A 23,385-nucleotide genomic window follows, 5' to 3' on the forward strand; every position below is an offset into this window, starting at 1 on the left:
GCATGATTTGACAAAAACATTATAGATATATCACTGGACAGAAAGTAGTCTTAACAGTGAGCTAATTTTAAATAAATGTTAAATCCTATAGTTGCATTAAGATTTGGTAAATTGAAGTTCTAAAAGTCAAGATATAGATATAAGACTTGAATTTCATATAAACGACAGTATAAAACCATGGCATGTTATATTATTTATCAAAAGCCAATATTGTCTTCGTCAATTCACAGTGATATGACAGAGGGTATGTGAGGCCTCTGTCTGCCTCCTAATAGAGATGTGTGTGAATGGGGCAGTGGAGGAGAACGCGGGCGCTGCTTGTCACGAGAGGCGCCTTAATAACGTCAGATGACATAAATCATACGTCCGACAGCACCAAACGGAGGAGCAGATATGAGCCAGATCTGTCACGGCTGATAAGGCTCGGCCAGAGGGAGCGCAGCCAGGCGGGTGGGGGGCGGTTAACTGTGTGCCTCTGCTAAAATAAGGGCACCACTCATTTAGCAACTTTCAATGTCAGCGGAACCATTTTAAAAACACTCACTCCCCCGGTGTCTAATCTGCTCATTCTCCTCGCCTCGTCAGCGGCCATTACCTGACTGCCTCCACTCTGCAGTCTGCCAAGGTCAAAAGAATGAAGCAAACATGATATGTTATATGCAACTCAAAAACAATGCAATATTATCATATACGTTAATTTAGAGAGATTGTTATAATGTTATTCAGAGCATTTCTATATGGCTAGGCCTGTCTCGATGAAAGTTGGAACAATATTTTTTGGGGGGCAATATTTATGATGTCTACATTTCCATAGTACTACTATGAAATTTTTGGTTATTTTTGGGCTATATGATAAGGTTTAAGCCATAAATGTTAAATTAATAATGTTTATGACTCATTACAGATGCAAACCAAGTACTAAAGTTCATGATTCTTTTTACAATATTATACATTTAAAATAGTTTTTGTTGTTTAAACCTGCTCTTGGGTTACTGTGTTAGTGGCATAAATTAGTTTCCATGTTATCATTTATCATCTATATTTACTTCAGCAATATATTGAACTTCAAAATATGTTATTGTGACAGGCATATATGTGGCATATGGCATTTCTCCTCTCTCTCTTCCCCCAGAGAACAGACCCCATGGATGACTGCCATTTATTTATTTATTTGTTTATTTTCTTGTTTAAATGATCCTGTGTAGTGAGCATGTTGCACAGCTTCATAAATGCTAAGCAGGTAAAATAGCCATGCTGCTAATTTGTCATTTAAAACCAATTCTCTCCCTACTGTTGCCTGTAGATGGCATTGCAGAAAACAAGCATTTAAAAAAAAATACAATTTCCAAACATTTTGAGTAAAACTGCAAATTGTTAATTAAGGATGAAATAAAATCCAATATGTTTTCTTTTAACTTCATCTTGTTTGTCTCTGTTGACTCTTACATAGCATCCCACGCAGTTGTTCCCCATCTGCCCTGGCCTTTTCCTGTGGTACATCTGGTTAAAAATGAGCAGCCAATCAGATCACAGCAAAATTCCGGCCTGGTCTTTTTCATCTTTCTGGATTAGTGTTCAATGTTAACCCCATTTCGGCCAGTGAGTCTTTGTCCTGCTCTCCAGCTATCTTATATAATTGTGGCAGACTGTCTGTGCTTGTTTGTTCTGTATGGGGAGGGTTACTGTCAACAAAAGCTACTATCATACATGGTCCAGAGGCATATGTCTGAGTGACATGCATAGATCTAATATGTCCAAACCTCATTCAAGGGATGTTCTGAGATTTTATTTTATTTTTTTAAAGGAAGCAGTAAGAAGAGAAGGTCAATCATTTTGATCTCATTTTAGTGGTTGAACATGTCAAATACAAAGGTTATAAGTAATATCTATGAAAGTATAGCATTGCAATCAAAATAAAATGTTCCCTTTTCCAGGACACAAATAATCTGGGTCACAGATTATTCGTGTCCTGAAATTTGCTTTTGATCTGGTCAGTAGTGAGTCAGTGTCAGCAAGGAAAAAAAGCATAACCAAAAACACTTGTTTTAGGGATGTCAGAATTAATCTGTAATTTTTCACAATACAATTTTAAGACATCTTAACAGATAATCGTGAACACAAAAGTACAAGTTGTGATTTTACTTGTATTTCTACCAAAAAATGTCAGCCAAATTTAAACTGTTGACTGTTTATGTTACATTTTAATTGTATAGTTTTATTTCATGCAAGTAAGTCATATTCAAGAGAAATGGTCATAAATGTAAATTAAGGATTTGGCATGTGAAAAAACTTAAAATATCTTTTTTTTTTTTTGTAAAATAAAACTCTTCTCATTCAGAGGAGCTGCAATTTTTTCCCCCTTTGTTTTGGGAAATAAACAAGACCAAAACGAGGTATAAGAAGCAGTGATTGGCTAAAAAAGAGATCTCTTATATAAATATATATAAATGTGACCAATCAGAATCAGAAGCATTTGGAGTTTACAGATCAGAGTTTACAACGCTGTGAGAGAATGTACAGCTCTACTTATCATAAGTGCAGCTAATTTAATACCTGTTTGGCAGTTCAGCTCTGGCTTTACACGTGTATAAGCCCTGTCATGTGGTGTGCACATGTTTGTAATGTTCTAATATCTGTGTGTTTGGTAAATGGGCTTTTCGGCCATAGTCTGCTGAGTGCTTTGCCTGCGTTGTTGTGACTGTACAATTGTGAGTTCATTGTGGTGCTTGACCTCAGTGAAGGAGAATAGTTTATAACGTTGACAAATATGGCTGAAAATATATTTTTTTGTAATTTAATAGATAATAGCAATTACTTTGGGGGAAAAGTAACTATAACTAACAACTTTTTTGGAGGTTCTTATTCAACAGTGATTATAACAAAAAATTTGAATCCTTGATTTTATAGTTAAGATTATTTTAATATGAAATTATTGAATTTGAATGTTGGGTTATACTTACTATTGTACATTCTTGGCAGTTGTATGGCTTAATGGATACAATACTTACACTCCAAATCACATTCATACTTTGATTTGATAAATTTGAGTTACCTGAGATTAGCATATTGCTTTTTCTCCTTTTCAAACTGCTGTTCTGCCTTCTCCTTCATGGCAACCTCTTCAGCCAGCCTGCGGAGGAGAGAATACAAGAGCCATGTCAAATTTTACACCAGCACATTCCTAAGGGGTAGAACAATTATAGATCTCGCAGCTTTGAAGATGTGGATTATCTGGATGAGATTAAAATAAATGAAAAATTAAAATGCGCTTCTAAGGTAAGTGATCTAACGGGAAGTGTGATCCGATGCATAATGGATGACAATTTAAATATGAACAGAATCAGCCGACCAAGTTTTAATGAGGTTAAATATTAAGCACGGTTTAGCGAGATTAAAGCACAAAATAAAAGCACAGGTTCAATTGGTTTTGGATAAGCTCGGAGCAATTTTTTATGGTTAGAAATTGGCCTGCACTCGAAGTCACAAAACACCGGCATCCTATTCCCACTAAAATGCTGTAAACATGACTAGACAAATAAAGGCTAAATGCAGACAGGTAATAAGCTCATCCAGACGTGCAATTTGAAGCACGTTGTGTGAGGGGATTTCTAATGCAAACTTTGTCCTACATTATACTAATTGGTGCAACCTCTCACCCAGTTTTGAAGTGGGATGGAGGTGTGTGGCAGGTATCTTGAATCTGATCTATCTTGAACAAAACCAAAAATGTAGATAATTCAACCTCCACTCTTCCCTTTGTCTTGACATATTCCCTTTGGATATCAAAAGCATCAACAATTTGCTTGGTGGTTGGCTTGTGGTTCTTTTTGAGTGTTGAAAGGCATTGCGCAATATGAGTGTGTATGAGATAAATCACAAAATGCCTTCTTAGGGCTTAATAGACTGAAAAGGATTCTTCTATCGTAGTGCAAACAAGAATTTAGTAAGATATATATTTAGTGACTGTAACTGCTCACCTTGATTGGATTCAGCTGGGTGCAACCAAACTCTATGGTTCACATCACACTCCCTTATTCTACTTCTATATACAGTCTAAGGTTTCGTCATTCATCCAAGCTTAATAGTAGCTGGTTAGAACCATAGACTGTATAAAGAAGTGGACTAAGAGTGTGTGACATCACCCATAGCGTTCAGCTCCAGCCAAACGAAGTTTATCAAAGCTAGCGATTACGGGGGCAAGTGACCTTCCCACCTGTGGTTTACCAGGAAGCGGGCACTTAGCAATACTGTCAATCAAACCCGTTGCCAATGGTAGTGAGAGCGATCTCGGGGGGGGAAAAAAAACACCTGTTTAGTTTATATTAATGCTCATATCTTGGTTTATGGACAAAATAGAGAAGTAAAAATAACAGGATCATGTAGAGCGGGTTAATACGAACATTTTAAGTCCAAAATGACAAGGCTCACTGTGGCAGTTACAGAGAAGGGTGACAATTTTTCAATGTCACTTCTTATTTGGAACATTCATTTATATATACACTCTATGGTCAGAACTGAAGACACTACTTGGGCGGCACAACATATTCACTCTAAAAACTTTTGTCAATTTTCTCTTGCCAACAAATGATATCCTATACACTGAAAATTCAGCTATTTTTTTTACATACCAAGCATTTAATCTCTTTTAAAATCCACCAAATAACCACACTGTACACTGTAATAACACATGAACAACTTGGTTCTTTTTTAATACAGCAGGAGATATTTTTACCTTGCTGACATGTTTTGACTGCTAGCTGCGAGCAATCTTCAGAACTGTCACCTGTCTGGTGGTGGTGTGTCATAAATTGTAATGTTTATGTTAAAGAAGATGCTTTTGGATTAGTGTTTTCATGATGAAGTAAAGAGTTTTCAGTTATCAAATGAAAACTGCTAATTTTTAAAATTTATTTTATCTATGTACAGTACAGCCTTAACTGTGCTATTCCGTCCCATGTTTACAAGTTTGCATGCATGTCTTGATCCTCTGTTGCTGCCCTCATGTGCAAGCGAGATCTTTTCCGTGAGTATTTCAGCCTATTTGTCTGTCTGGGGTCTGCCACTTTCCAATCCAGTCTACAGCATTAGCCTCTGATCCTTGTTTGTCTGTCTGTGCCATGCGTGTCTCTGCAGTAGCCGCCACGGCCGCCCCTGAACTCCCCACTGCTCGCCCATCTGTCCTCGCCAGTCCCGGGGCCAGATCAGAGGAGCGCGGGACCTGGAGGTTGTGTGTTTGGATGTGTGCGTGCCGGATTGGGACTGTTCTCGTTTCCCATGCGGCGCTGTGTGGCTGTCAGTGGAGGAACTATGTAGTGCCAGAGTGCGTGCTAGATTAGCGTACCCCCTACCAGGCAGCAACCCAAATCAACTGCCTTGTCGGCATGTCACAAACAACACGCACACATAGATGTTTCATGATCGAGGATTGCATTTTTTTTACAGGAAAAAACAGTAAGGTTGCAAGTTGGGTTACTGCATGGGCTATATGTACATTCAAGGTGAAATCTTAACATGAGGGTTTTAGTGTAATCTCATGTGATGGGTATGATAATGCAAGTAATTTTAAGCTGTTGTTTTTTTTAGTTTTTTTTTTACAAAACTTGTAGTGTAATTCTGAACCCTTTAATATGCATATTCCTATTCCACTCCACAATGTACCAACCTAGACAATCATGCATTCCGTGTATTTCATAAAAATCTGACATAGTTAAGTTGTCAAGATGAAGGTTTCAATTGTTGGAAGGAATATTTTGCTATCCCTCAAAATACTCAAATCAACTATTTTCATTATTAGCAAGATTTAAAAATATACATTTTCACAAAAACATATTATAAAATATTGTTTACTTTTGTCAAGCTATTTATGGTTTTCAGCTTCCTGTTTATAGGTGTATATATGAGCACTTTAGCCCATTCAAAAGAGATAATATCTTGTTTTGATTTGTTAATTGCTATGGCAACTAGATCTTCATCGCTCTGAAACCCATAGATACTTGCATATCAACATTCATCTTGCCGTGTTTTTAAAATGCTTGCCTGTGTTGTCGTCTCTCTAAGACCAAATGAATGCTTGACACATCCTTGAAATGCTCCAGCTGTGTGCAAAATCAAATCAATTAAAACCCACACACAGTCATGAGTTTTTTCAGATCTATTCCACGGCTTCATTTGAAAGATTTTAAAAATGCCTGTTTGTGTCCCTGTTCTGACCACTAGGAGCAGATCTGAGCTTTGTGTAGAAAATGAGTAGATGTGAAGCAGCATTTCAAGTCGCAAACCTTTTGAAACTGACTTATTAACTGATGTGGGGACTGTGCGTCTGTTGACATTTCAGTCATCATTAGAAGTGACATAAAAGGCTCCCCATATCAAAGTGTCATCTGTTCTCCCCACTGCGTGCAAAGGCATGTGAGCCGGTTTAAAGGCTGTTTTGATCAACGCCAACTGAAGGACATTCAAAGTTAAAAGTGAGTCATTTCCAACCAAAAACTAAATAAAAACAAATAAAAGTGTTTCATTGTTTGACATTGAAAGAATCGTAAAGTGTGTTGAAATTGAAAACTAAAGATGCATGCGTGGAGTGGAGAGCTGTAATGAGATCAGTCACAGCAATAATCCAGTAATGAAAAGAGAGTGAGTGACACGTAAAGGCGCCCTGCGTGTATTTTGTTTGCAGTTATCTGGTAACCATGTTGAGGATACCACAACAGTGATTGAGATCATCACAACAGAGCACACCACTCACACCAGTTCAAAGCGGTAGATCAACAAAAGTGTTATATTACATGTAACCAAATTAACTCGTCACTGTTACTGAAGAGATGAGCTGGTATATGCTCGTTCTAAATAGGACTAATACATTATTTGAAATCACAGTCTTGTATATCTGAATTCATTGTTTTGTTCCAGCAAAATGAAAAATGCATACATGATAAAAATGTGTCTTTTTTTGAATAGCCAATTTAAAGGAAAAGATTTCTACAGTACAGCTTTGGATTGACAATAAACATCGAAAAAACATTGCAAGCATCCAAAACGTCCATAGAGATGCATTAGCCAAAAACAAAGTAAAAAAGTAAACAAAAGAGCCATTTTCATGCTGATTTTAAAGTAGCAAGCATCCTAAAATGTTTATTATTGGCAGAACAGAAAATTTAAAAAAAAAAAAAAAAAAAAAAAAAAAGTGATACTTGACTATGAGATTTGGATCATTACATCCCTACGTAGTTGTAAATCAATATGCTGGAAAAGTGTATTTTATGATTACTTTCTGTAAAATATATGGTTATAGAGCCATTACACTACTTAATTAGTGGTTGAAATTAAGTATTTTATTTGGGAACACAAAGTACTTTCAGTCAGTGCTTTTAAATCATTTATGGTTCAACAGCAATGCCGAACACACGTAACGAGAATGAAAACAGATGAGGTCTGCCATGCTGGTCTGTATACACTACTATTAACCACTAATAATCATATGACTGTCATTATGGGACTGTTTATTCTTCTGTCGTTCGGGCAGTAAATTTGAATTCAATTTCAAAAGCACTTTCTGTGTTCCATTTGTGTACTCTGGTTGCTATGCTACATCAGATTACCAAATACACGCTTCTGTGGCGAGTGTGTTTGTTTATCTTGTTGTTGCCTCGCAGGGAAGCGGAGCCACCATTAGCCCTGAATACAGGTCATCCTTTGCTTCTCGCCGCTGCTCCAAGGCGACTGAATGATACAAGCGCACACACAGACCGCTGCTGTGTGGCCCTTTCATGTGGTAATGTGAACTCCTGAGGTTTGGATCGGTGTTGGTGACTCCTGAGGCTGCTTGACTCGGCACAAAGTTGACTTGACATATGACTCGTTTGGCAAAAACAAGAAGGAGATTTGTTGTTTCTGCCAGTTGCTATTGGACACCTGAAACTGGAATCAAATGACGGGGCTAATTGAGCCAGAAGTGTTTCCTTGTCACAAATGAACGCTCTTGTGTCTGTCATCCGTCATCTGTCACCGCCGCACTCCCAACTGCACGCCGTCTTATTGCACATGCCATCCAGCTCCAGGTGTATTTTTTTTACCACTCATTCTTCAAAACTGCCAAGACTCATTTCTGTTATTGCACTCGCAGTAAACGATAAATATGTGCATCGGGTTGTACACTCGCTGAGCTAATAAAGGCAACTCAAGGATGTAATCTTGGCTGTATGGTTGGCATTTACTTCCAACAGCAAGAAAGTCACGTGTTCCATTTTGCATGTGCATTCTCAATGGGGTAATCTTCCAACTAGGTACTCCTGATCAAGATCTGTTCTGGAGAAGGATTCCCTGGCATTGCACTAAAGTTGAGATCAATCAAATAAATTACACTGTGCATTGCAATAGCCAAAACTGCTCAAGGTGCTTCTCATTGAGCTAAGTCGAGCTTGAGTCGTAGCAAGAAAAGAAAGGTGTGCAGTTTTCAAGACAAGATAAAAAAAAAAACTAGCATGGATGATTAAGATCTAGAATGCCTACATTACATATGCAATTAGTGAATGACTATGTTCAGTGTACTATGTTACATTTTTCAGTTACATGACCTGTGTGGTACATGAATGGCGTTTAAGAACAAACCTTAAGCACTCCCAACTGTCGCTAATCCCATACGACTGGTCCAGCTGGCGGTGTTACAGATACAATCCTACTGCTCTGAGCAACAAGACTTTAGATCCAAGAAAGAGATGCTCTGTTGCACTGTTGCCACTGAATGTTACCAAGAGACACCTTATTAAAAGATGCACTTTTCTGCTTGTCACTCTGAAGATGTTATTGTGTTGTCTGTAATGTCCCACTGTATGGCATTACACATACGTATGGCATTTATTTCATAGGGGGTGTTTTTATTGCTCAAACTAAACTTGAAAAAGATGCATCTTTAAGGTTGAATTATACTTTCCGCAAGCAGATTCAACACGGAAGTTAGATGCACGGAGTCAAGCAGAGGAAACATTACCAGTATTTATAGTCTGCGTGGCCCATGTGGCTGCAGATAGCAGAAATCAAAACTAGCTACTAGGGAATACTGCTCATATCCGCGTAGACCGTCTGCGTAGTTAGATTTTTTTTTTCCAGGACGCCAACGTGGAAATTCTGGTCCGTGCAGACTCAGTGTGAAGGGGCTCGCTTGTAAAAATCTGACCTGTAACTTGGCCTGCTGGCGGGACCTACTTATCTCTGTGGAGATAGATAAGTTTATTGCAATACTGTGGAAGATTCAAAGCAACAAAAAAAAAAAAACGCCTATGGGAACAAGCAGGTGGTGTAACCTTCACCAGACAAGTTATGCCATGCACCTTCATGCTCAGTAACTATATTTGGCTTTAGACATTGTCTTATGAAAATAGACATAGTCATATTATGCTCTGCTATGATGACATGCTTTAATATATAAGTATAAAAAATATGCAGTATAATATTTTTACCATGTTCCACAGCCCTAGACATCAGCATTGCGTAAGTTACATCTGTCAAAAGTGCTCCGACAGTTTGGAGCAGCTGCAGAGTGGATGTTTCAAACATGTTGTTGCCAGTGGTGATCTTTTTCCCTGACATGCACCGCAGTCCCAGCCTGCGAAAAATTAAAAGGCAACTTATAATGAATCAGCTCCCAGACATTTACCCTCCAGCATTTTTAAAGAATTTTCTATCAACAACCGCGTGCGTAGCATATACATCAATATAATTATGGCCTTCAGGATGGCTCTGAGATAGAAAGTAAAAGGGCTTAGATGTTTGGAATTTTAATACTGAACAAAATAATGTAATATTTGCAACAGGATATTGACGGTTTTGGTTAAGCAGGTGTTTATTTTCCTAGGTTTTTGAGAGCTATGAACGCACCATAAGGCTCTAATTTGATTCCATTGGTTGGTTTCAATGACTAGCACAGATTTTGACGGGTGCGGTTCACATCAAAGTGGCATGCATATCACTTGAGATGACTTTACCAAGAATCACACCTGGTTTAGATTTACAAGCACATATGGAAATGGCCAGGATGGGATTCAAAATGTGCAACTATTTTACTTTCCTGCCTATCCCACCAAGTGTTTAAATCATCTCCTTATGTACACTCATTTGCATGTTTAATACGATGGTAAAGCGTAATTTGTAGAAAAAGAGCCATATTAAATGTTTCCATGCTTTGGAGGAGCTAGAGTATACTTTAAAGCTGGACTGGAAACTATGCAACGCTATGACATGTGCACATGGGGCACTTTTTCCTAGTATTTAGGAATAATCTGAAACAACTGAGATTATTAATTTATATATGTTATTTTTCAATGGCAATATTGATCTAAAACACCCCAATAATGCAAATGATCCGTTGACTTCAAAACAGCAGAACTAATTCATGCCTGATCTTTTATGGTATACTACTGTAAACGTCATCACTACAAAGCAGCACACTTGTGGGTCATGCTGAGGCCTCATTCACAGTAGCAAGCTGACATTTTCTTAATACTTGCGCAACAGAATTGTTGAAAATGTTTTTTGTTTTTTTGTTTTTTTTCAGAAAACTCATGTGAAAAAAAGTGTGAAGCAGGTAACGAGCCATGGGCCTATATATATATGCTGTATCAGAGCAATCGCACTTTAAATGCAGCACAATAAAGATTACTCAAGCATGAATCATTCAAAATACAACTACGACTGAGGTGTTGGTAATGGAAAACCATAATAACAAGGTTAAAGGTCAATTTTGCATTATATGTTTGCTTTAAAGTGGATGCCCTTGTAGTTGCAACAAACAATATTAACCCACTATGCTGTAATCAGCCAACTAAGTCAAAATAGGCATGTAATCTAACACAATATTTACAGTAGTTATACAAGACATTTTTCCCCATGTTGTGCATACTACAAACTCCACATTTTATTTCACTGACCTTGAAAAGACTTCATTTCCCTGTTATCTGTAACTGGCCCAAAATTCACAGTAGCTGTCTATTGACTCCTGCAGGCCTTTCCTCTCTATTAAATCCAAACAACTCGGGCTCATCCTTGTCGGGACACGTCTCACGGGTGACATTTTAAAAGCAGGTTTTATTGCACCCTGCTCCTCTCCATCCGTCTTCCCTCGCCTTCCACTGTCACAGATCCCGACAGAAGCCATACTTCCTGACATCATCGGCTTCCATTAGCATGCCAGCGTCTGACCTGTTCTTCTAACCGCAAAATTCAATCAACTTGTCAACATGTCAAACAACAAGATGCTAAGTTGGAGATCGAAGAAATCACAAAACAAGAAATCTCTTAAATTGTGTTACATAAGTCTGTCGGTCATGGGCATAAAAACAGCTAAAGCGATTGAGCGCTGACTCCCACACATGCTACCTCACCTGGCTTTTCATCGTTTTGAAGGCTGCCTGGTGGGAAAGTGAAGCAGTTCTCTGTCAAATCAGAAGTGTAATGTTCTGAAACGAGTGGGAAGAGAACAAGGGTAGGTGGCCAAGAGAAGTTATGTGAATGTGTTAAGAAGTGTACTAGCTTGTAAAACTATGAAAATTGAGTCAATTCTCTGCTTTCTTCTTTTTGCACAAGGGTTAGAAGTATACAATTAGATGGCACAGTGAGGGTCCTTATATGGTCTTTTATCTAGAACTGGTTAAGGTTTTGAATGAACTAGGGTTGTCAAAAGTATCGGATATCAGATACTAATCGATACGAAAACTTGGATCAAAAATAGATACTCATTGGAGCAAGTATCTATGCAAAAAGTCACATCCACAAGACAGAAATGAACCTTTAAGAGCAGCTTTCGAATGATCGTGAGCCACATAGACTAGTATACACTCATGGACCACTATGGAACCTACCTGGACGACTGAGGGATTACACATGGTTATAAAAAAGAAAGTGCTGGGGTTTCATGTTGAAAATCACATTCTATTGTCTAAAGAATGAGTGTCAGAATTGTTATTGAGTATCAAGCCTATTCCTTAGCATGAAATGTTAGCACTATAATAACACTAGAATGAACCACCAATGTCTGATGTCGGATCCATAAGATAAGATAAGCCTTTATTGTCTGTATGGAGACGTTTGTCTTGGACATCAGGGCACAAAAAAATATAATATACAAGTACAGTTTCTATTGCACTCTTCCACATGGCCTAAAAATGCAGTTAATATTGCACTGCTCCCTATGTGGCCATGTTACTATGCCCCAGTAGTTGTGTTATAGCTGCTTCTCATGGTAATAACTTAATAAATCATATACATTTTTACACACTGCACATTTTACAGAAGTCCCATTTCCACAACCAAAAAAGGCCCAAGTGGGAATCTTCTTGCTGTGAGGTGAGACTGCTAGCCACTTAGCTACCGTGGCCTGGTTTAGAATCCTGACCAAGCAGGAGTAAAATAAGTAAATAAAGAAAGCCTGATGGAAACGAGGGATAGAACTGTGTATAGTGGAGGCTTTGGTGTACATCCGTGTTTATAATATACATAGCTTATACATGCCTCACATGTGTCCTGATGTTGGCACTGTGGCCTCTGCATGACCCCTGAACTCATGACCCCTGTGTTACCCTTTGGCTGCAGAGTATGTTGCATGTTATGAGCAACAATAATAGTGTAGGATTATCAGATTAGATTGCAGATTAATCCATTGACTATCAAACACACATCATTATTGCACATGACCTGTCAAGTGTCTATGAGTGTAATCCATATACATAGTGATATTGTAATTGCCACGAAGGTCAAAAGGTTAGCACAACCACAGTCCATCTAATTGCAGTGTAAATACTCATCACTTTTAGCAATACTATCTCCAAGATTCTGGCTCCAGACCAGGAATGAGTTCCAACAATTAGAACAAATTTCACTTCACAAATTGACCTTGCCAATCATCTAGGCTAAACAATGAACCACTATTTAATGCACTTATGAAATTGCAAAAAAAAATAATTTATTTAGCAATAAAAATATAAATGTTCTTTATAGCATAGGGGCAAAGACTGCTACCCCCATAGTTTAGAACTCCACAAGCCTGTTGTGAAATGCATGAGATTTGTGCATTATTTAGCAGCTAATATTTGTGGATGTGTGTAAACCATGCAACCCTATCTATCATGAGATGTTTAAAAAATGAAGTAAAATGTCATAAAGAAAATACACATTCATCATAAGTTAATTAGTTAGTCAGTCAACTAAATGGCCTTGAATGTCAGGTTGCTCAGCAGTGTTTCACAAGTTTTGACACTCCTGGTTTGTGGCATCCCTTGATTTATCTAAGGCCTACCCTGGTATTTGAGTGTGGCTGCAGGTGTGTGCGCATGACTTTAGGCATTAGGATTTGTCATTGCAAACGGAAAGTTTGACATAGTATTCTGGTGAGTCATGGCATGGAAGCATTCTCCACATATTTACCGGGAGCATGGCTAAGGCGCTGGTTTGATTACAGAGCTGTGCTGGTAGTTTACTGACAGCTTTATATGAAGTAAGTAAACAAGAATCCTCACCAGCTGTGAGCTTGTCTGTAATACTCAAAGCTACAAAAGACAAGCTAAACCTTGTAAAAGAGTTTTTTGGCTTGCATTTAAGTGAGATTGTACTTCCGATTATTTATTTTATTTTAGTTTTTAGATTTAGTTTTAGATTTTTCAGCAGTATTAATACTTTTAGCTACTCAAATTATGAATATTTTGAGAGAGTAAATTATGACTAGATATGTAAATGGTCACATTTTTAATGTAGCGCTTTTCCACCTTCAAGGCTCTCAAAGTGTTTTATATCAAGGAACCACTCATCCATCCACATACATTCAAATGAGGCGAGGTGAGTTAAGTGTCTTGCCCAAGGACACAATGACAGCACTCATCTGTGGGAGCTGGAATCACACCGCCAACCTGTGGGTCAGTGGATCTGACCACTTAACCAATCATGTTTATGTCAAGAGGGGGATTTTAACCGCTAACCTTCGAATCAGTGAACACTGTATGCTCTACCAACTGAGCCACTGTCGATTTGTGTTTTTAAGTACACAGCCACTGGCTATGTCATGTTTTTATAAAAGTCACCATCCTCTTGTTTTGTTCATGATTTACATTGACTGATAAATAACCTAGTATCAAATGTGTCTTATTAACATTAGCATAATTAGCATGTTTTTTTTATCACCGCTATCCACGTCGCCGTATGAAATGATCGAGGACCTGATCCGACTGTTTTTTAGTGTTTATGGGAGAGCAGGATGAGTCAGAGGAAAACAAGCCACCTAAAGCCTAACATTACAGATGACTTCACAGCGAGGACAAACAAACTCACCTTTGCTCCAGCTGTTGGCCGTATTCTCTGCTATCTGTGAGCTTTTTACTGGCATTTTGAAGTGCGTCATCCAGAACTTTCTCCCTCTCCGCCGAACTCGCCTCCAGCTCGGCTTTCTGTGTTGCCAGTTTGCGAGACTGAACCTCCTTCATTTCTCTTCGAAGTTGTTGCATCGTGTCCACTTCTCTTAAGAGTCTACCCTTCTCAAACTTGTCCTCAAACTCGTTCTTCATTGTCTGTTTGAGCTGCCTTAATTTTTCTTCATATTCCTCTCTCATGTGCGTCTCTTTCTGCTCAGCTTGTTTCTGAAGGGCCCTCTCCCATTCCTGCATGCCCAGCTCCAGTGCCTCTCGTTGGGCCTTCTCCTTCAGAGCACACTCCCTGGCTTCATGGAGCACAGACTCTAGTTGAGCGATCCTGGTGTTGAGCTTATGGAACTCACTGTAGATGAGGTAGCTGACTCCACAGTAACGGCACACAGTATCACTATGCGGCATCTGCAAACAAAATACATGAAATCAACTAAATTCAACTAACTACATTTAAATATGACGATGACTTTTATATTGATTATAATCTCCCATATGTAATTGATCAGTTTTAGCTTTGAGCAATTGGTTTAATGTTGTTCGCACTTACTTTTTAAATTCACTTTTGTGTGTTTCTCCCCTTGTCTGTGTGGGTTTTCTCCTGGCACTCTTTCCCTAATAAACCCAAAACATGCACAATAGTCTGCCAGCTAAGGTAGTCCTGATCAAGCCTGGCTCAATATCTGGAGATGGGTCCCTGAGTGCTTCCTTAACCTTAAAAACTTGTTGCCTTCCCTATGAATCATCTATCTATTTGCATCATGTTGCTAAAAGGAGGTGTGCTAACATGCACCATTTTACACTCTGAAGATTTCTCTCTCTTGTCCATTCACTCAGTATTTCTTACTGCCTGATCAATTGTAAGTAAGTGCATTCTTCTAGTTCCGTTGTGAATCTTTCGTCAATCTTTAACTGAAGTCAGTATATAGCAAACATCTTGTATATTATACCATGCTGCAGTGTATAAAAAACATCGTGAATGACAACTAGGAGCGTTCCAAACTGGTTTTAGCCCAAAGCGCCTTTTATCTGTCAGCATCAAAGCAGAGAAACAAAGATGCTCTAATCTCTGTATCACATCCTGTTCCATTGCCAGGAAAGCAAAAAGAAAGTCCTTCTAAAATTATACCATTCCACTGTCAGTGTATCTGCTTCTTCCCTTCCATGTTTGATTCATGTGACAGATCAGATTGCCTCCCCCAGTGTTTTGAGTGGTGGCACATAGACAGCTGGTACATGCGTGATATAATGACAGACAACGACTATGTCCTTTGAGAAAAGCTGTAAACAAATAAAACCAATGTGCGCACAATGGCAACTCAATCCAAGTGTTATGTCTATGACTGCTGTTTATGAACATACACTGTAACAACTGATGGAGAGATGTATGTAGTTACATGTATAGGGAGTGCATATAGTATTACACCACGAATATTAAAGATGCACTGTGCAACTTTACTGGTCTGGTCTTTTCTGGGCTTAGACTGTATAAGAAGTGGATTAAGGAAGTGTGATGTCACCCATCGTGTTTGGCTCCAGTCAAATGAAGCTCATCGAGGCTAACAGCAAGGGATGAATTTGGAGACGAGATCCATGTTTAGAAATCCGACCACCAGCATCATAGTAACCAAAGAACCAATCCGGATCGAAGCTGTTGAAAGTACAAAGTGACAACACAACACAAAGTGAACTGGCGCCAGAGTTGATGAAGCCGGAAGTGCACCTATGATCACTTCCTATTTGAAACGCGGCTAGCACGTTAGCTATGTCCATTTAGCTATACAGCCTATGGTTTAGGGTCAGGGTTAGATCTCGCTTGCACCAGGCCATGTTATAGGTCAGATCTGTGGAGAAAGAAATGCTCCACAGAAATGCTATGTAAACAATAACTGATCTTTCAGGCTAATTCAGCCATAAATGGCTAAACCCAGTGATGTAAAAATATGTTGAAGAAGATATTTTTCAATAAATGCATGGATTACAGCTAAAGGTGTCTTTAAATATTTTACCTGAGGTTTATGTATCAGGAAAAATTATCAAAACACAAAAATTTGCCTCAAAAGTGCACATTTTACCATATGACATTGTTTGAGAGATGACAACAGAAGGCTGTCAGCTGTATTTGCTAAACCTTGAGAATTCATAAATGATCTACCCGGTATTCAAACTTTGCATATTCAAAACAACATTCATATTATGGGTTGTTTCATTTGGATCATTATTTGGATAAATCGATGCAGGATTACCGACTCCTGCAACTCTCATCTCATTTTCGAATCTCCAAACAACCAATATGGACAACAAACAACAAGTGAAAGAATACAGTGTTCTCCCAGGATAGCCAGATATAATCCCATCTGTCAGCACAGGTACTTTATAAGACTGTTATTCTTGGCTCCTTCTGTAATGACTATATTAGATACACATCCTGATGAAAAACACTAGATAGAAAAGATATGGCACACAATTTGTCGACAGAAAGAGAGAGCAAGCATATTAGCGTGGGCGACCGGCACAACAACAATACATTACGCTGTGTTGCAGCATAAGGTGCTCTGGAGAATATGGCCTATTATCTGTTTGGAAACAGAGGGAAGACGGAGAAAGAGAAAGAAAGTAAGAGTGAAATAAGGTAAGAAAGAAGGGAAGAATGGGAAAGGAAATGAGAAAGAAAGAAAGAAAGAAAGAGGGAGAGGGAAAGAGAGAGAGACAGAAAAGAGGTAGAAAGAAAGATAAAGATAGAGACAGAAAAAGAGAAGAGGGAGAGAAAAAGAGGAGGACAGACAGAAACAAAGAGAGACTGAGAGAGAACAGAGGGAGAGAAAGAGGAGCGAGAGAAGGAGAGACTGAGAGAGAAAAGAGAAAGATGAGAGAGAAGGAGAGAGAGACTGAGAGAGAAAAGAGGGAGAGAAAAAAGATAAAGACAAAGAAAAAGAGAAAGGATGGAGAGAAAGAGAGAGACTAAGAGAAGAGAGAAGAGAAAATAGGGAGAGAATGAACTATAAAGATAGAAAGAGACAAAGAGAGAGAAACTGAGAGCAAGAAAAGAGGGGGAAAGATATTAGCGAGAGACTGAGAGACAGAGAGAAAGAGAGAGACTGAGAGTGAGAAAAGAGGGTGAGAAAGACAGAAGGAGAGAGACTGAGAGACAATGAGAAAGAGTGAGACAGAGAGAAAACAGGGAGAGATAGAAAGACAAAGATAGAAGAGAGAGACAAAGAGAAAAAGAGAGAAAGATAGAAAGAGAAAGATAGAAAGAGAGATGGAGAGAAAGAGGAGAGGCATGGAAAACGGCTGCAAGAGTGCGTGCAAGTGCGTGCAATATTTGGGATGGAGGCTCTGGGGGTTTGTGTATTTACTGTGTAGTTGTCGTCCTCTCCGGCAGGCATATGTATTATTCCAGTTTGTTAGTTTTGGGACAAGAGAGCCGTGGCTATGCTCCTAAAACGCTTATGCAAGTAAATGTGTCTTTGTCTGCGGGTTGTGTGTGAGGCGGAGTGCGTGTGGCTGCTGTAGTCATGAACAAGTCAGGAAGTACGGTAAAAAGTGACCTCAGGGTGCTGTTGAGTACGTGATATGGCTTAGTACAGCATTGCATGTTTTGGAGGGTGATTGTGTTTGCATAAGTGAAATTTAGGTTCTGCAGAGAAGGCTTTTCTGAGGACAGAAATGCAGTTTTGTAAAGGGATTCTGGATATTTGCCAGGGACTGCAGGGTAAACACCTGTTCACCTGTAAATAGGTTTTTGAAACTGGGAGAGGCAGTAATAAAATAAATAGCCAGTCCTCTTGCTTTGGGAACTTTAATTACATGTTGGGAAATGGTAAATAACATTAAAGATCTGTGGAGAGGTGTCCCCACTCACAGAAAGAAATTCTAATGCATGCTTTTAAAGAGTGAAGAAGTTTTAGATATCATCCATGAATGTTTCAGTAATTTAGCAATCTCTCCCAGGCCCTATTTGAAGCCCCTTTACGGTTAGCTGTAATATTTTGTCCAGTGCTCAGCCTATGTTATCCATGTTCCCAAGTGATTGAGAAATACAGAGCAAAAAAAAAAAAAAAAAAAAAAAAAAAAGAGAGAAGTGTAAGTGAAGTGAACATTGTCATGGAGATAAACAGGTGGTGGACTCTGCACCAGAAAAGTTCCAAAATGCTTCTTTTAACATACTGAACCTCCACAAAATGTAACCCACCACTATGCAAAGGTAAAATTACACACATGAGCATCCATCCCCGCTGTTGTCTCCCTGTCCAGACAGTGTGAGCCGGAGGCCCTCGGTCTGTGGCACCAGTGGGCCGTGTGCTCCCGTGACCGAGCCGGGCCCCGTGGGGACAGCACTGGCTCTGGGCACTGACACGTTCACTTAGCACTCAAACCACGCTCTCCTCACACATGCACCAACCACGGGGCTAAAAATACCTGCCAGTGAAAGGAGAGGAGGAGAGTCCATCCGAAACAAAGGGATGAAAGAGAAGAAGGTATCCCGCTACTGTTTGAAGGTGACAGCATGCTTCTGAAATTACTGCCGGGATGTGAAAAGATGTGGGTCAAAAATGCTACTAAAAGTGCTGAAGGGAAGATACAGCTGAAACCAGAAGTTTGCATATACTATATAAAAAGACACATATGCTTTTTTTTTCTCACTGCCTGACATGAAACCAGGCTAAATTTAATTAGGATTAAGATTAATTAGATTAATTAGGATTACTAAATGTATTTCTATAGGATATATTTTGGCCCATTCCTCCTGACAGAAGTAGGGTAACTGTAAATTAGATCGGATCAGAAGACTTTTAATACCTTTGTCAGTGAACACAACTCACAAACTAGGAACTTTCTTTGGTGATAAAGTGCAACATAAAACACTGAATAAGTAAAAATAAGGGCATGTATAAAGTTAAAAAAAGAAAGAAAATAAAATAGTCTTAGATTAGGGATGCACCGATACTGCTTTTTCCAAAACGAGTAAGAGTACTTTATTTTAGACGTGCGCCTATACCGAGTACTGATACCAGACATTATTTTTACAGGTGCTCGATTGTACTGGTAAATCTAATTCATTTCATAGGATTTTTATAGTAAAGGCAATTTTTTTAATTATTTTTTTTTACTTAGAATACTTATTTGAGTGGCTGTTTTAAAATTCTACTGAAATCAGTTAAAGCACATGTGTCAAACTCAAGGCCCGGGGGCCAAATGTGACCCTCCACATAATTTTATGTGGCCCTCGACAGGGTAAATTAAAAGGTATGATGGTCTTAAAATGTCATTTTTTCAGGAGATACACAATTACACAGCCATTATTTTTACATCTAGGCAAATGCATATGCAATATTTGGAACTTGAATAAGTAATAAATACAAAAACAGTTAATTAACAAGCTAAAAAAGTAGTTAAGATTTATTTTAAATCTGGCCCTTTGAGTGCAGCCATTTTGCTGATGTGGCCATTGGTGAAAATGTGTTTGACGACCCTGAGTTAAAGAGTCATTAGCTCTTGGTATCGGCAGCCCATTGATGAGTATGAGTACGAGCACTGGCACCTGTTACTGGGCCAATACCCTATACTGGTATCCGTCCATCCTCTAGTATAGTAATTGTACTGTATATAAACTTCTGACTTTGATCAAATACATTTTTTCATTGAAGGTCCACTATGTAACGTGTCTCCAGGGAGATTATTGTTTTGCCTGGAATATTCCACAGTATGATATTCTTTTCATGTAGACAAGTAGGTGACCCAACCAGGTGAAATGACAGGTCACATCTGTGGAGAGGCAAACCCACTCAAAACATTTTTTTTTCTTAAGCAATAAAAACACCTGTAATTGAATAAATGAAACATAGATTAGTTTAATGTCATACTGTGGTGGAATCCTCACCAGAAAAGTTACATAGTGCATCTTTAAGATTTTATTATAATGAGCTAAACTGCTAGCTTGCTAATATTAACTGATATTTTAACAAAGACTAAGGCCACTGTTTGGAATCCATTAAGTTATTACCATGGTAGCGCACGCTAACTTTATCTTGTCCCAGTACATGTAACAGATACCAGGAGTGCGTTTTGTGATTCCCTGTTCACCCCATCATGTACCCAGCACAATGCCCCCATGCTCCATCAATGAAACATGGAGCTATTACCTCTGGTCTAAAACATTTAGGAGGGCTAGAGGCTGGGTAGAGCGGGGCAGGTGCAGACAGGACAGGGGCGGGGGTGGCATGGCTGGTGTCTTGCCCGGACGAGAGCCATCATTTATTTAAGTGAAGGCTTTTTAACTCCCTTACTGTCTGAGCGAGCGGCAGTGTGCACATGTCAGCGCTCATTGTCTCATGTTCTAAACAGGGAGGGAACACAGCACACACAAGATCTAAGTCTGATATTCAACTCCTTGCTATTGTCCATAATCACTGCCACATAGTAAGATAGGGTTCGATTCCAGGTGGGGCCTTTAAGTGTGGGGTTTGCCTGTTGGGGCTCCGGTTTCCCCTATCAGCCTATAACATGAACAATAGGCTAATGCTCCAGCTATAAACATGACAGAAGTCAGATTTATATGAGTAGAGTTCTGCACATCAATTTGGGATCGCTCTTAAGAAAAGGCGAAGTGTTAAGTTGAATGCTTCAAGTTGATTGTGCGAAGTGTCACAACATCGGGGTGAGCTAATAAATCTAACTTTGGCCAGATCTATTTGAGAGAATAGCTTCAGCATCTTCATAAACTACTGAACTATGTGCTTTCCCCTTCTTAATTGTATCAGTGGCTGTGGTTACATACACACCAACATCTGATTATTATCTGATTAACTTCCAAAATCTGACAATAATCAGATTTTGCGTGTGTGAGCCACTCAACATGAGTTTGTGCAAAGTAACCAGTTCTAGGTCATCCTGGTCATGGACATGCTTAAGACTGAAACAAAGCCATCAAAACAACAACCTAAATATTAAACAGATAACAAATCAGTGTTGCAACAAACACATATCTTGAAAACGGTCTGCGTTTCTAGAAGGGATCATCAAGAAGAAGTTTTTTTTCTGCACACTCTGGCAATATAATGATGATTATCTTTGTTGGCGATTCTCACGATTATATAAAAAAATGTCCCACAAACGACTATTGTTAGCCCTTTTTACCACAATAAACAATGTTATTAATTATTGTTGCATCCCTAATTGTAACACAGTAACACAATAGTCACACACAAACAGATACAAAATGAAATCTAATCTATTGGTAAAATATCTAGGACTTCCTCAATACACAGTCTATTCCATGTCTCTTTTCCCTGTTCTGCCTCCGCCCCCTCGTACAGCTGCCGTGACCCATCTGGCTCATCAAAACAGCAGAAGTGGGTCACTATTGCACACACACGCACATACACACACAAACATACACACACACAAAAAAAACTCTACCTTCAACCAAACACACTCTACACTCTCTGTCCTCAAGCACCAGGCCAAAAACTGACCAAGAGCCACAGAGGTCTCCCATGTCACGCCCACTGCACACTGCACTGAGCGCACTGTAGCGTGAAAAAACAGCCCACTTCAAAGGTCACATGTAACGCCCGGGCCTCTTTTGTAGCTCCAAATTAGCATGCACGTCCCAGTGTCACATCACGAGTTCTGTCTGATTTGGAGATGAGGGATAAAGCTTTATGTTCTCAGCTCAGGCAAACATTGTGTCCACAGCTGAATGTTTAATACACTTATAGGATATAGATATAAAAGCAAAAAGATGTCAAATGAGGTCACTGGTTAGCACAAATGCTATTCAAATAAGGCCTTTGTAAAGATGGTTTTAGCTGCAGTTTTTTGGAATATGGTAAAGTGAATGTTTAGAGGTTTTAGGGGCGAATATATGGGTTGAAATAAGTGTATATATTTTTTTGTAACATTTTTGCTTTGTGATGTTTTTTGTCCTTAATTACTGTCAACAAAAGATTTCAAATTATTCACAATGTCAATGTATTATAATCCTTTCATCCTCAAAAACTTCATTTCAAGATCATAAATGATAAATGTAATAAGATTGTGTTCAATAAATCCATCCATCTATCCATTTTCTTCTGCTTATCCAGGGCCAGGTCACAGAGGCAGCAGTCTAAGCAGCGACTCCCAGACTTCACCCCTCACCCCAGAGACGCCAACTCCTCCGGTGGGACCCGAAGACACTCCCAGGCCAGCCGAGTTTCATCAAGTGATGACATATTTCAAAGTCTTACATCACACCCCTCAAAAATTCTCCAAAATTCCAAAACTTTACTATTTTTGGTTTCTAACTTTTAAATTATGAAGATGGTGTTTAATCAAGTTATACATAGGCCTGTCATGATAAATACAATATGCATTTATGGTTCTATATATGAAAGCTGGAAAAATATTTTTTGGGGGTCAATATTTATCGTGTGTACTATTTCTTTGCACAACTGGGAAATGTTTGGTTCTGGCCAAAAGATTTGAACTGTACAAAGTTGAATTTGTAACGTCATTAAAGATGACTCATTACAGATGCAAACTAAGCACTAAAGTGTTTCATTCTGCTGTTTATTTATTGCAGCTTGTTGCATTTTATATATATATATATATATATATATATATATATATATATATATATATATATATATATATATATATATATATATATATATATATATATATATATATATATATATATATATATATATATATATATATATATATAATTTTGTAGATTTAAAATAGTTTTCATGGTTTAAATCAGCTCTTGTTTTTTTGTTTTTTTTATCAGTGGCATAAATGAGTTTCAATATTATTATTTATCGTCTATATTTACTTCAGCAATATATCGTACTTCAGAATTAGTTATCGTGACAGGCCAAGTTATACATTGGGTATCACAATATACTCCACTTTCAATCTCCCACATGCTCTATCTCCTTCTCTGGCACTCCATCCTCCTTCTGCCCCATCCCTGGAATCACACACTTTAGATCAC

General features: G+C 38.6%; 1 protein-coding gene across 1 annotated transcript in view; it reads right to left on the reverse strand.

The window, feature by feature from the left end:
• The window catches only part of lekr1 (leucine, glutamate and lysine rich 1), a 77,682-nt gene extending 63,040 nt beyond the window's left edge, over positions 1-14,642 (reverse strand). Inside the window, exons 1-2 of the mRNA XM_055226205.1 lie at positions 14,311-14,642; positions 3,053-3,130 (exon numbers count right to left, since the gene is read on the reverse strand). Of these exons, the coding sequence (XP_055082180.1) occupies positions 3,053-3,130; positions 14,311-14,642 (410 nt within the window). The remainder of the gene's footprint in view (positions 1-3,052; positions 3,131-14,310) is intronic.
• Between the last annotated feature and the right edge of the window lie 8,743 nt (positions 14,643-23,385).

The sequence above is a fragment of the Periophthalmus magnuspinnatus genome, chromosome 13 (assembly GCF_009829125.3).
Source record: "Periophthalmus magnuspinnatus isolate fPerMag1 chromosome 13, fPerMag1.2.pri, whole genome shotgun sequence".
Taxonomy (NCBI): Eukaryota; Metazoa; Chordata; class Actinopteri; order Gobiiformes; family Gobiidae; genus Periophthalmus; species Periophthalmus magnuspinnatus.